This window comes from Hyaena hyaena, unplaced genomic scaffold (genome assembly GCF_003009895.1).
Source record: "Hyaena hyaena isolate Hyena2069 unplaced genomic scaffold, ASM300989v1 scaffold_124, whole genome shotgun sequence".
NCBI lineage: Eukaryota > Metazoa > Chordata > Mammalia > Carnivora > Hyaenidae > Hyaena > Hyaena hyaena.
Genome location: NW_024080755.1, coordinates 2,659,869 through 2,672,237, shown reverse-complemented (window position 1 = coordinate 2,672,237; position 12,369 = coordinate 2,659,869). Strand labels below are relative to the sequence as shown.

Sequence of the window (12,369 nt, the reverse complement as noted above, 5' to 3'; positions counted from 1 at the left end):
TGCGTTGGTAACCTTTGAGTTTTGCTGGTTTGTAGCTCTTCAAAAGATGTGATTTTCTTGTTGTTGTTACCCACTCTATTAATAGGAGAAACTTAAACAGTTTGAGGAGAGATTAGCAGAAGAAAGGCATAACCGCTTGGAAGAGCGGAAAAGGCAGCGTAAAGAAGAACGCAGAATAACCTACCGTAGAGAAAAGGAAGAGGAAGAGCAGAGGCGGGCGGAAGAACAGATGCTCAAAGGTATCCACAGACCAAGGTTGGAGGTTGTGTGAGGCAAGGTTGATGGTCCGGTTTATAGTAATCTGTGTCTATTCCGGAATGAGGAGCCAGGATCATTGGCTTCGTACTTGCAGCTCACTTTTAGTTGTCTGAAGCTTGTTTTAGGTGAGGGTGTTAGGTTCTCTACCAGGTAATTTCCATATCTTTTGGTGTTTTTTGTTTGTTTGTTTAAATTAATACCATCTTTTAATTTTTATCACTCTATTTTATATAGTACTAACATGCATTGAGGAGCACATATCAGATGAAGTCTGTCAGATGATCCTTTCCTTGAAATCCCAAGATGCTCAGGAATTGGGGAGGGGTTCAAGTATCTTCCTGTCATTGCAAAAGTGTCAAGTGGCATTATACTTGTTTTCTTGAATATTTTCTGCCCCTTAGCTAATTGTAAACTACTTAAAAATTTTAAAAAGAGTTTGTCTTCTGCCTTACGCTCCCTGTTGAATACCAGCAAAGTAGACCTAGTGCTAGGGGGGAGATGCGGCACACTTTATAACTTAGCTCGTTATACAGAGCGTGAAGAGAGAGAGCGTGCTGAACGGGCCAAACGAGAGGAAGAGCTACGAGAATATCAGGAGCGGGTCAAGAAATTAGAAGAAGTAGAAAGGAAAAAACGCCAAAGAGAGCTGGAAATTGAAGAACGGGAACGACGTAGAGAGGAGGAGAGAAGACTTGGTGACGATCCACTTTCTAGAAAGGTGAGTGCAGAAGCTACTCTGTTTTTACGTGATGTGTTTATCACCTGGTTCTCTTGCATGGTCCATAGGCCTCAGTGCACATGTCAGTGTCTGAGCTTCATGTTTTATTTATTTTTTTATGTTTATTTATTTTGAGAGAGTGAGCAGGGAAGGAGCAGAGAGAGAGGGAGAGAGAACCCAGGTGGGCCCTGTGCTGTCAACTCGGTGTGTGGTTCGAACCCACGAACCGTGAGGTCATGACTTGAGTCAAATCCAAGAGTTGGATGCTCAACTGCCTGAGCACCCCAGGTGCCCCAGAATGTCCATTTTAACAATATTTCCATGTGATGCTGTCCTGAATATTTTTAATACGCGCTCATATCCAAAACCAACTTTTATTCCCCCTCTAGCTTGTGTCTCTAATCCCCGCTCCTGATTGGTGGCACCGTTACCCAGTTAATCTTAGAGTTTTGAATCTACCTCTCCCTCTCCTTTCTGTTCTACATTCCTGGCTTAATTCAGAATCTCCTTTTGTCTGTATTATTTACTGGTCTCCTTACTATTCTTTCTGATTATAATCTCTCCCCAGCTAGAGACCTTCCTCTACATTGTGGCCATTTTTTTCATGATGCGTATTTGATTGCTTTACCTGCTCTTAGGTTTCAAACCTTACTTTGATTGGTACTCATTACTTAGAGCCAAAGGTACAACCTGCCTTAGCAGTCAAGGCCTTTTTTTGTTTCCTGCTTTTTCCATCATCATCTTCTGTCACCATTTTCTTCTTAGTCACCTATACTCTAGCCATTCTGAGTTTGTTTTATGGCGTATCATGTTCCTGTGACATCTGTCTTCATTCTCTTTGTTTCTCCTTGGCTGTGCCAGTGCTCCCCCTTAAGTGAGATACAGCTTAGTTTCTAAGTTGAGACGTGAGTCACCGGAGGCTTTCTGGCCCTGCCTTTCTCCATCCCCTCGTCTGTGTCACACCTGTGTCAGTGTCCTTTCTTGGAAGACCTGCTGTTCTTTGATTTCGATTTAAAATGTGCATGGATAGATTACTGGTTTTGTTACTCCTGTTGCTAATTTTTATGTTTACTTCCTTGTTACTAGTGAATGTGGCCTATGTGAGTTCCAATTTTGTGTTCTAAAACATGATGTGGTGCGCATACTCTTTTTCTCTTGGGCACAAAGTTTGTGTATGTATGGAATCAAAAGTGGTGTGTTACTTATTTTAATTTGCTACATTCTGTTAATTTATGGGAGCCTCATCTTCTGAAGAAAGGGAGGTAACTTACTTGGCTATGATAATGGGTTTCTGAGTTGCTTTTTTTAAAATTTAGTTTTTGCAAATCTGTTCATTTTCAGTCTTTTGTTTCTGTTTTGTGCCTCCCCCTCCCTACCTTCCCTTTTGATTGGAGAGTCTTTAGTTTATTTACATTTAACACAGTAATTGTTATGTTTGATTTTTTTATTTGCTCCCGTGTCCCTGCCACCGCTTCCTTCAAGCCAAATTTAAGAACTTTTCTCAGTTCATTTTTGCTTTCTTTATTCTCTTAGTGATTACCACCAGTTTTTTTCCCCCTAAAATTATATGAACTTCCCAGTCTGTAAATTTTGGGAACTCTGTCTTCTCAGAACAAAAAATTCTGAACATACCTTTACTTTTATTTGTTTTATTGAAGTAAGTTGAATATTTTTACATCCAGCTCATTAAAACATGTTACGTATTTAGAACTGCCTAACAGGTTTCCAGTAGGATTGGTAAACATGAGTTAGTTTCAAATATGTTTACACTTTATCACCGTTTTTCCTTTGCATATACATTTTTTTTGTTTTGTGTATCTTTTCAGTTTTTTTTTTTTCAGGCTGTCTTTCTGTATGTCTCAAAAAAATTTTTTTTTCCCCCTCTCAGAGTTGAAAAACTTTGTAGTGGTTTGGTCAGTTCAAAATCCTCCCCCAGAAGTTTCGAGACTGCTCGGCATCCTGAGGACACAGTGGAAGGGAGGGGGTCTTGATAATAGTCTTGGGCTTATTACTTCTATAGATACTCTGTATTATTCCTTGGGGATTGCAGAATTTTCTGTCCTTGGAGTAAAAGGAAAAGATTTTCCCGAGACTTTGTGCAGTCACCTCAGTATATAGGCTTTCTTATTCCCTCATTTTGGCACTTGTGCCTTTTGTAGTCAGAGGATGCAGTTTATTTACCTTAGAGAAGATGACATTTTCTTAATACAGGGAAATTTTTTCTGCTGTTGTCTGTACTTGCCTTACACAGTCCTGTTTTTTCTTTTAGTGTTCCCCCCTCCTTTTTTTTTTTTTTAAATCTTTGCCCTTTTGAAACTGGTTCTCTGAGATTCCTGTTCAGTTTATATGTTTACTAGAAGGGCCTATTCTCTTTGATCTGTGAACTGAGTTAAATATTTTGGTAGGTTACTTTTTAGAATTCTTTCTCATAGCCATCCCTAAACATCTTTTTTTGAGGTTCTAGTTGTATGAAAACCTCTAATAACTTGAATTCTTTGCAGAGTCTACTTTGTAGGGTGAGCATGAAGGGTGGGAGAAACTTGGGTTTTCTGGGCACGGACATTCCCTGCATTGTAGTGACCGTAAGTTACGTGGACAGTTGAGCTCCTCTTTGTCCCGCGGTGTCCACTTGGGAAGGTCTGTTAGAATAACCTGCACCCTAAGAGTCCAGAGTCCGTTGCGATGGCAGATGACTTACCATCTGGCTCCTCCTTCCTTCACTGTTTCTTATGTTAGTTGCTATTGGGGAGGTTTTATTGCCAAAACACTTTTTAAAATTTGAATAAAGATTCTCTTATATACCTACTTGGAATTGTTAGCTCTGTTAGATTTTTATCTTACTCCTCCCACCCTTGCCATAGGTCTTGTTTTATATTTTCCAAAGTATTCTTAATTGCTGACTGTGGCCTTAGGTTATGTTTGTAGGAGCCATCAAGCTGTGTCAGAGCTGTACACGATAGAAATTGTGTGCGCTGCTCTCTACAAAGGTTGTACCACATTTACATTTCCACTGTAAGCATATTTATCTCCTGATACCCTTTTCCATAATTTTTAATGACAATGTAGTATTTGAAGAGGGAAATAACTTAATTGAAACATCCCTCATTTGACATTTCATTTGTTCCATTTTAGGAACTCCTCTGGTGTACGTTTGGGGCACTGAGCTTTTTTCACATAATCTCAGGGAATTTTAAGGATCAAAGGATATCTGTAGATACTCGAATAATTTCAGAGGTTAGGTGCCAGATTGCTTTCAAGGTGGTATTTTGTTGATTTATAAAGCTAGTCAATACACGAGAACACCAGTTGCACTGTACTGTTACTCTGACTTCGGGTTAAAAAGGAAACCATTTTAAAACTTGTTCATATTTAAGGATTTAAGATTAATATAAGTGCAAAAACATTTGGTAATACTAGTAGTTGTAATAAGTGTTGCCAATGTAGTGCCTCACATTAACTTTGGTGAATGTAGGACTCTCGTTGGGGAGATAGAGATTCAGAAGGCACATGGAGAAAAGGACCTGAAGTAGATTCCGAGTGGAGAAGAGGCCCACCAGAGAAGTAAGTAGAGTCAAGGAAAATAGTACCAATTAGACAGAGGTCCTGTTAATGCCTCATTAGTAGTTGTTAAATTGGGTTTATTTTGTAGAGGTGGGGAAAGGAGAACTGTGAAGAATTGTATGCATGTCTGTTACCGAAATGTGTTTCGTAGTTTACTTCAACAGTGCTATAATTACGGACTTCTAGATACTTAGAGAAATAAGTCTTTCAGGGTTACAATAACTTCAGGGTTTTGTTCCCTAATTGAATAATACTGAGATTACAGTAAGAATGAATAGTTCTAGAACATATTTTCCTTTTATTTGTTTATTTGCTCTTATTTTTAGACGGAGTGAGGCGGGGAGAGGGGCAGAGGGAGAGGAAGGGTGAAAATCTTAAATAGGTTCCATGCTCAGTGCAGAGCCTGGCATGGGCTTGATCTCAACAACCATGAGAGCATGAGCTGAGCCGAAATCAGGTCATTATTACCCACTAAGCCACCTAGGTGCTCCTTCCTTTAAATTTAAGTAGATCGAATCATCCTTCAAAAGTGACTTGTCATGGTAAGATTGCTGGTCATAGTGCTGTACAGAAATTAAGTTTTGAAACTTCATAGTAATAGATGCCAGGATACTTCTGGTAAAGGGCAGCTAGATACCTTTAATTGTCTACATATTTGTTTATCTGTTGATACAAGATTTTATATTTTGTGTTGTTTTTTATTAGGACCACGTGTTCTTTCAGGACTAGGAATAATGAATTTAGGCTGAAGTGGTTTTTAAAAGTGAATGAAATAATTTCCAAAAGGATCATGTGCTTTTAAGAAAATGGACTCTTACAGATGTTTGGCTTGTTGCTCTGTAGGGAGTGGAGACGTGGAGAGGGGCGGGATGAGGAGAGGCCTCATAGAAGAGAAGATGATCGATCAAGGCGCCTGGGGGATGAGGAAGAGAGAGAGTCTTCTCTCAGAGCAGATGATGATCGCATTCCCCGGCGCGGCATGGATGACGACAGAGGTCCCAGACGTGGCCTTGATGAAGACCGGTTCTCTCGCCGGGGGGTGGATGATGACCGACCTTCCTGGCGCAATGCAGATGATGACAGGCCTCCTAGACGAATTGGCGATGAAGACAGGGGAAGCTGGCGTCACGCGGATGATGATAGACCACCTAGACGGGGACTGGATGAGGACAGAGGAAGCTGGCGAACAGCTGATGAGGATAGAGGACCAAGACGTGGGATGGATGAGGACCGGGGCCCACGGCGAGGAGGTGCAGATGACGAGCGGTCTTCCTGGCGTAATGCTGACGATGATCGGGGTCCCAGGCGCGGCATGGATGATGACCGGGGTCCTAGGCGTGGGCTGGATGATGATCGAGGACCTTGGAGGAATGCTGATGATGACAGAATTTCCAGACGTGGTGCAGATGATGACCGGGGGCCTTGGAGAAACACAGATGATGATCGGATTCCCAGAAGGGGCGAGGACTCAAGGCCTGGTCCCTGGAGACCATTTGTCAAGCCAGGTAAAATTCCGGTATTCAGAAAACCAGCTTAGATGCTTTATAGAGTCTGCCTAATGGGTTTTCCGAATAGAAAGTGAAATCTTGTATAAGCTAATCACTGTTCTCTAGTATTTTCAAACAGGGACGTCTCCAGTGACAAATTGTATTTTAATATCTAAACAAAAATTTATTTTTTAGCTAAATAAAAGTGAAGTTTTAATGTATAGATGACAGTGGTTATGGTTTATTATTGTTGGTTTCTAGAGACTGGTGTTTTATCTTCCCTTAGATACCTGTGCAGTGGCTTTTATGTCAGGAGTGTGGCTTCGATATCCGACACCGCAGAATAAGTTACATAACCTTACCCCTTTTTCTGCCTTAGTGATACGTGCTTTTCCCCCCTTCTGCCTGGTGACTGCTTCTTTGAGGGCTCTTGTTCCCATGCTCATCCCTTAAGTATTGGTGTTCCTCCGTTCTGTCCTACACCAGCCTTCACATGTAAATAATGAAAAAGTATAATAAGTTTGCACTCTTGCCTGCCTTGGGGTTAGGCTTATGGGAAGAGCACACAGTTCCTTACTTTCTCAGTCTTGGCCCTGCTCATGTTTTCATACTTCTTTGTTCTTGAGCAAGTTATACATAATCTGTGACTTCTATTACCATCTTCTCCAAATGAGTTCTTTCCTTACCTTCAGACCTGTGTTTCTAGCCTGCACACTATATACGTTTCTACCTAGAAATGTCTCTGACTTGTCATCTTCAACGTGTTGAAACTGAATTCACACCCACAGGCTTCTCATCAGGGCCACCACCATCCATGCGATTTTATAACCTAGAGATCTGGGAGTTGTCCTTTGCCCTCTTTCATCCTTTATATTAAATCTTCATTTAGTTCAGTTCTATTTTTCTCATGTTCCTTAAATCTACCCACTTCTCTATTCCCCCTGCATGTCTGGGCCACTGTCCTGCTTTCCTTGAACTCTTGCTGCTCCTGGTCCCCGCAGGCTCTCCCTCTCCCCCACTCCCAATTCCCAAAGCAGTAACCAGAGGCAGCCGTTCTAAATGAACAGTTCGGCGAGCGGCTTCCTTTCCTTTGCCCTTGGTGGTTCTGTCTCTTGGTCTGTCTTCTGGTATCCGGTCTCTGTCTTCTGGTCTCCATTCCGTCCACTGTCTGGCTGTGTGACTTTTCTGTGCCATGTGTAGAATGGGGATGACAGTATAGTAGTTTCATTAATTCACGATAGACATTTATAAAGTCACAGTGAATACTGAACCCATTGCTCCAAAGGAATATACCAGATTAGGTTCCTATTAAGCCCTCTGGTCACAACATTTCTGTCAACCAGTGAATGCATAACCTTCTTTTGTGCATTTCTGTTTTAAAGTTACCTTATTTAATACACGTTAATTGATTCATTAACATTGAACTCCTGGCCAGCAGCACTGTATCTCCTCAATGAAGCTTATCTAAAATGGAGATTTTTCTGTAAAGCGCATCCATCACCTTCTTGTGCTTGAGACACTCGACAGCACTTCAGCATAGTGCTTGAGGGACATTTTAAACAGTGAAATCACCAGTAAAACACAGAAATGCAAAGAAGTTACTAAATTTAAGACCACTAAAAGGATACTTGTTCTAAAGTATGAACGCCTCAGCAAGAGGACAGACAGCAATTAATTGCCTTGTTCAACCTCCACTGTGAACGGGCTCTTCTGGCGACTCAGATATTTCACCATTCTGCATGTGTCTCCGAGTGACTGCAAAAGTGCTTGAGCATTGATTTTAGCAGTTTACAAATTTTAGCAAGTAGGTAAATTGACAAGTGTGGGATTTACTTAGCTCAAAGTTATGGATAGGATTAAATGAGTTGAAGGTTTTAGAATAGTGCTGTGGCACGTCATAATAGAAATGGTAGCAATAGTAATACTCAGTTTTGCAGGTGTAATAGATTTTCATTTAAATCTGTTCCCTTTGGCCTCTTTGTGTATATATATTGCATTCCTAGATCGGGGCATCCCAGGGCTAAGTGTGAGATACTGGATAGGGTCAAAGGATTAATCTTTCTTCGTTCCATGACTGCATGGGGTGGTAAATGGTGAAGGCCAAGAATATGAAAAAGTTTTTAGTTATAAAAGTTTTGAAAATGTTGCAGCATTTGAATGAAATTATAATTGGGGCTCCATCTCTCAAAGATCTACTTCCTGACCCTCACTCTTTAAGTTTTTTGTTAGAATGAGTTGTCTACTCATTTTAAAATTCAGAACAGATTTTTATATCCAAAATTGCAGCATATGAAACACTCAACCCAGGCTATATAAATTTCCCTTATCTTACATGTTTCTCCCTGTATGTTAGAAAAAAGATAGGTAGTAACAAATATGAGCTGGTGATTCTGTAAAATGAGATAAATAGCTTTAGTTTTAAAAAATAAGATTGGGGGGCGCCTGGGTGGCTTAGTCGGTTAAGTGTCCGACTTTCGCTTAGGTCATGATCTCGCGGTTCGTGGGTTCGAACCCCGCGTCGGGCTCTGTGCTGACTGCCAGCTCGGAGCCTGGAGCCTGTTTCAGTCTGTGACTCCCTCTCTCTCTGTCCCTCCCCTGCTCACACACTGTCTCTCTCTCTCTTTCCTAGAAATAAATAAAACATTAAAAAAAATTAAAAAAAAAAAAAAAAAGATTGGATTGTCTTTTTTTTTTTTTAATGTTTGAGAGTGAGAGCTAATTGGAGAGGGCCAGAGGGAGGAGGAAACAGAATCTGAAGCAAGCCAGTGTCAGCACAAAGCCTGATGTGGAGCTCAAACCCACAAACCATGAGATCATGACCTGAGCAGAAGTCAGATGCTTGACTGAGCCACGCAGGTGCCCTTGGAATGTCTTAAAGTAAAATATAAATGGTGATATTAATGTCAGCATCAAGATCTCTATTCATAGTTACCAACTTGTGTTTCTGGAATACTAAAAAACTTTTATTTCTTTAAAAAAAAAATCAACAGGTGGTTGGAGAGAGAAGGAAAAGGCCAGAGAAGAGAGTTGGGGTCCACCTCGAGAATCGCGACCATCGGAAGAACGTGAATGGGATAGAGAAAAAGAAAGAGAGCGAGATAACCAAGATCGTGATGAAAACGACAAGGACCCAGAGAAAGAAAGAGACCGAGAGCGAGAGCGAGACCGAGACCGAGACCGAGAGCGAGAAAGGGACAGAGAGCGAGAGGTGGATCGAGAGGACCGCTTCAGACGGCCTAGGTTGGATGCTCTGATTGGAACTCTTTGGGGGAATTGCAGTTAGGATTCTCTTAAATACTCTTCGTTGTTTTCCCAGATAGTGTTGAGAAATCATGTGCCCCATCCCTCTTCCAAACATCCCCTCTTAACAAAGTTGAGAAAGTGAGGCTGACGCTGTGTAGTTTTCTGCAGATTTTGTAACTCATTAGTAAGGAAGCCAGACCAGGTAGCTTTACCAGTCCATTGCCCATCCCCTGCGGTTTAGATAGTCCTCACGGTAACGGTTCTAGCTTGCTTCTTCTGGCCAAAATGGCTTTGTGATGATGAATCTAGACCAGCACTGTTTATAATACAGTTTTCTGCAAGGATGAAATCGTCCTGGGTCTGTAATATCCACTATCGTAGCTATTTGAATACTATTTGGCTATTTAATATTTGGAATATGGTTAGTGCTGTTGATGGAATGTCTTGATTTTGTTTCAGTTAATTTATATGTAAGTAGCTGCATACAGATAGTTGCTATTAGGTTGGAAAGCACAGATCCAGATGTTCTCATTTGACCTCTACACCTGAGGCATCAGGTTGAAATCAGGTTATAAATTTAAACTTCGTCCCTGTTGGGTTGTAAACTCTGAGCACCAGCCTGGATATGTTCTGTTCAAATGCACTATCATGTAGTTTAACAGCAGAACTTAACATTTTGAATGACTACAGGGATGAAGGTGGCTGGAGAAGAGGACCAGCAGAGGAATCTTCGAGCTGGAGAGATTCGGCTCGCCGAGATGATAGGGATCGAGATGACCGTCGTCGGGAGAGAGACGATCGCCGTGACCTAAGAGAAAGGCGAGATGACAGAGACCGAAGAGGACCTCCTCTCAGATCAGAACGTGAAGAAGGTAGTCATGGTCTGCATGTTGCTGAACTATCGGGAATCCAGAATTCCTGGGGACATTTTGGTTTTATTTAATTACCCCATACATTCCTGTAAACAGCAAAAATAAGATAGGGAATATTCAGTTTAAAATTCATAATTCTCATAAACTTAGTCGCTCTGTAAAGTTAGCTCGTTTCTAAATTCAAAGTATATCAGTAGGTTAATTAAACTGGATGGTAAGTGATATAGGTTGCTTTGAAAGCTTATTTTATATTGCCAGGAAATTGTTGTTGTTTCAAAGTATGATCTTGGTAGATAAGCACAAAGTGTAAAACATTGTTTCTCTAAAATTGTGACAGTTGAAACTTTAAGAAAAAGCAGAAAAGTATGCTTAATGGCTAATTTGTTGTGAAGATTTCAGTAAGAGGCAAAAATTTTTACTTTAAATGTTTATTTAGATTTTTGTTGCCTTGTCTTAAATTACTAAAATTTTATTGTTTTTTTTATGGAGATTCTATGTTGTTACCTTTAGTACAGGATTTCTGAGTAATTGGAAACATTCTTTTTGCTAAGGTTCTCTTTAGTCTGAGCCAATACAGTACAGTATTTATTCTCTTTTTCTGTTAAACTCTTTAGTAAGTTCTTGGAGACGTGCTGATGACAGGAAAGATGAGCGGGCAGAAGAGCGGGAAGCCCCTCGTCGTGTTCCTCCCCCAGCTCTTTCAAGAGACCGAGAAAGAGACCGAGAAAGGGAAAGAGAAGGTGAAAAAGAGAAGTCCTCATGGAGAGCTGAGAAAGATCGGGAATCTCTTCGTCGTACTAAAAATGAGACTGATGAAGATGGATGGACCACGGTACGACGTTAAATCTCAAGATGATGGATTCAAACTCATGTCTCACATAGGTTTGATCACATTCAAGGATTATTATACTTGTGCTTCAACCAGTCTAAATTGGATTCTTTAATGTTGTCTCACCATAACACAAAAAGCATGAACTTGTATTAATCCTCTATAATAGATTGATCATGCACCATACCCACAGGAGGTTGGACGACCAGGCCATTTTCTGGAATTTACGGTGTTGCATTATTTCATCAATCATTTGTTTACAAAAGAGAAAAACTAAAAAATAAATTTAAAATGTGAACCCTTCAGGTATGGAGTAACACCTGTATCTTGGTATAGAACTGATTTTTTTTTTTTTTTTAAATACTATATTCATTTGGAATGAGGTAAGGTTCTGTTATAGAAAATGTATTTGAAGACTCTTCAAAGCAGGGGCTGAAAGAATTTCCACATCATTAGTGGTTGAGACATACCTCTAGATACTTTGAGGTATTTACTATATTAACTGTATTTAGAAAGTTTTTAGGTTCACTGTAAGTGCAGTAAACATTACAAACATTGGATACAGTGGGATTTTCTGTAGGTTTTACTTGAGAGGTGAGTATAAAGCAATTTGCAGTCATGATTGTAATGACAAGAATACTGCTCAAGTGTGAATCCAAAACAGTTACAGCTTTTAAATTTTAAAGCATTTGGTAAACTGTTGCTGAGTTTTTTCTGTTGCCAATAGCAAACTGCTTTTCCATTAATGGAGAATTCATGCCTTTCAAGCATTTTAAATATGACAATATTTATAAATGTGTGGTTTGGAGGAATTGTTTAAATTCTTTTTCCTAATTTCCTTTCTCTTCAGGATAGATTCTTTGAACAAGTAATTTGTAGTAATGACTGTGTTGACTTCAATTTTGGAGTGTTGTAGCTATGTTGAAGATTAACTATTTGGTCTTATTGAAGCCAACACAGAACTTGCTGCTGTGTTTTTTCTTCAATGATAAATAAAATACTTACAGAATTTTGTTTTAGTGTTGATTTGTAGTCACACTCACAGTGTTTTATTTATTATGATGAGTTTGCATATCCAATTGAGTGTGATTCTGAGTTTTTTTGTTGCCATTAAGTGTCTCATTATGTAGGATCAAAGAAAATAATCCAGATATAACAGAGCACATATGGCTACAATGTTTCCTTCCTTAATTAAGGATTCCCTTTAGTTTTCTTGTAATGCTGCTCTCTCTGTGAGCTTATATATTTCAGGGTGGGTGAGTGGTTTACTATTTCGGGTATTTCCATCAAATTAGAAAACTCATAGTTAACAGAGAAGGTAGGTTGCAAATTGGTAGTGATAGTGGCTACTGACATGTAAGTGATTTCAGATACTGAGTGGCGGGGAGAATTCTGGCGGTA

General features: G+C 40.0%; 1 protein-coding gene across 1 annotated transcript in view; it reads left to right on the top strand.

The window, feature by feature from the left end:
• The window catches only part of EIF3A (eukaryotic translation initiation factor 3 subunit A), a 35,091-nt gene extending 23,111 nt beyond the window's left edge, over positions 1–11,980 (top strand). The window contains exons 16-22 of the mRNA XM_039237315.1: positions 86–239; positions 792–976; positions 4,449–4,537; positions 5,381–6,042; positions 9,015–9,264; positions 9,958–10,139; positions 10,754–11,980. Coding sequence (XP_039093246.1) covers positions 86–239; positions 792–976; positions 4,449–4,537; positions 5,381–6,042; positions 9,015–9,264; positions 9,958–10,139; positions 10,754–10,983 — 1,752 coding nt within the window. The 3' untranslated portion in view covers positions 10,984–11,980. The remainder of the gene's footprint in view (positions 1–85; positions 240–791; positions 977–4,448; positions 4,538–5,380; positions 6,043–9,014; positions 9,265–9,957; positions 10,140–10,753) is intronic.
• The last annotated feature ends 389 nt before the right edge of the window (positions 11,981–12,369 follow it).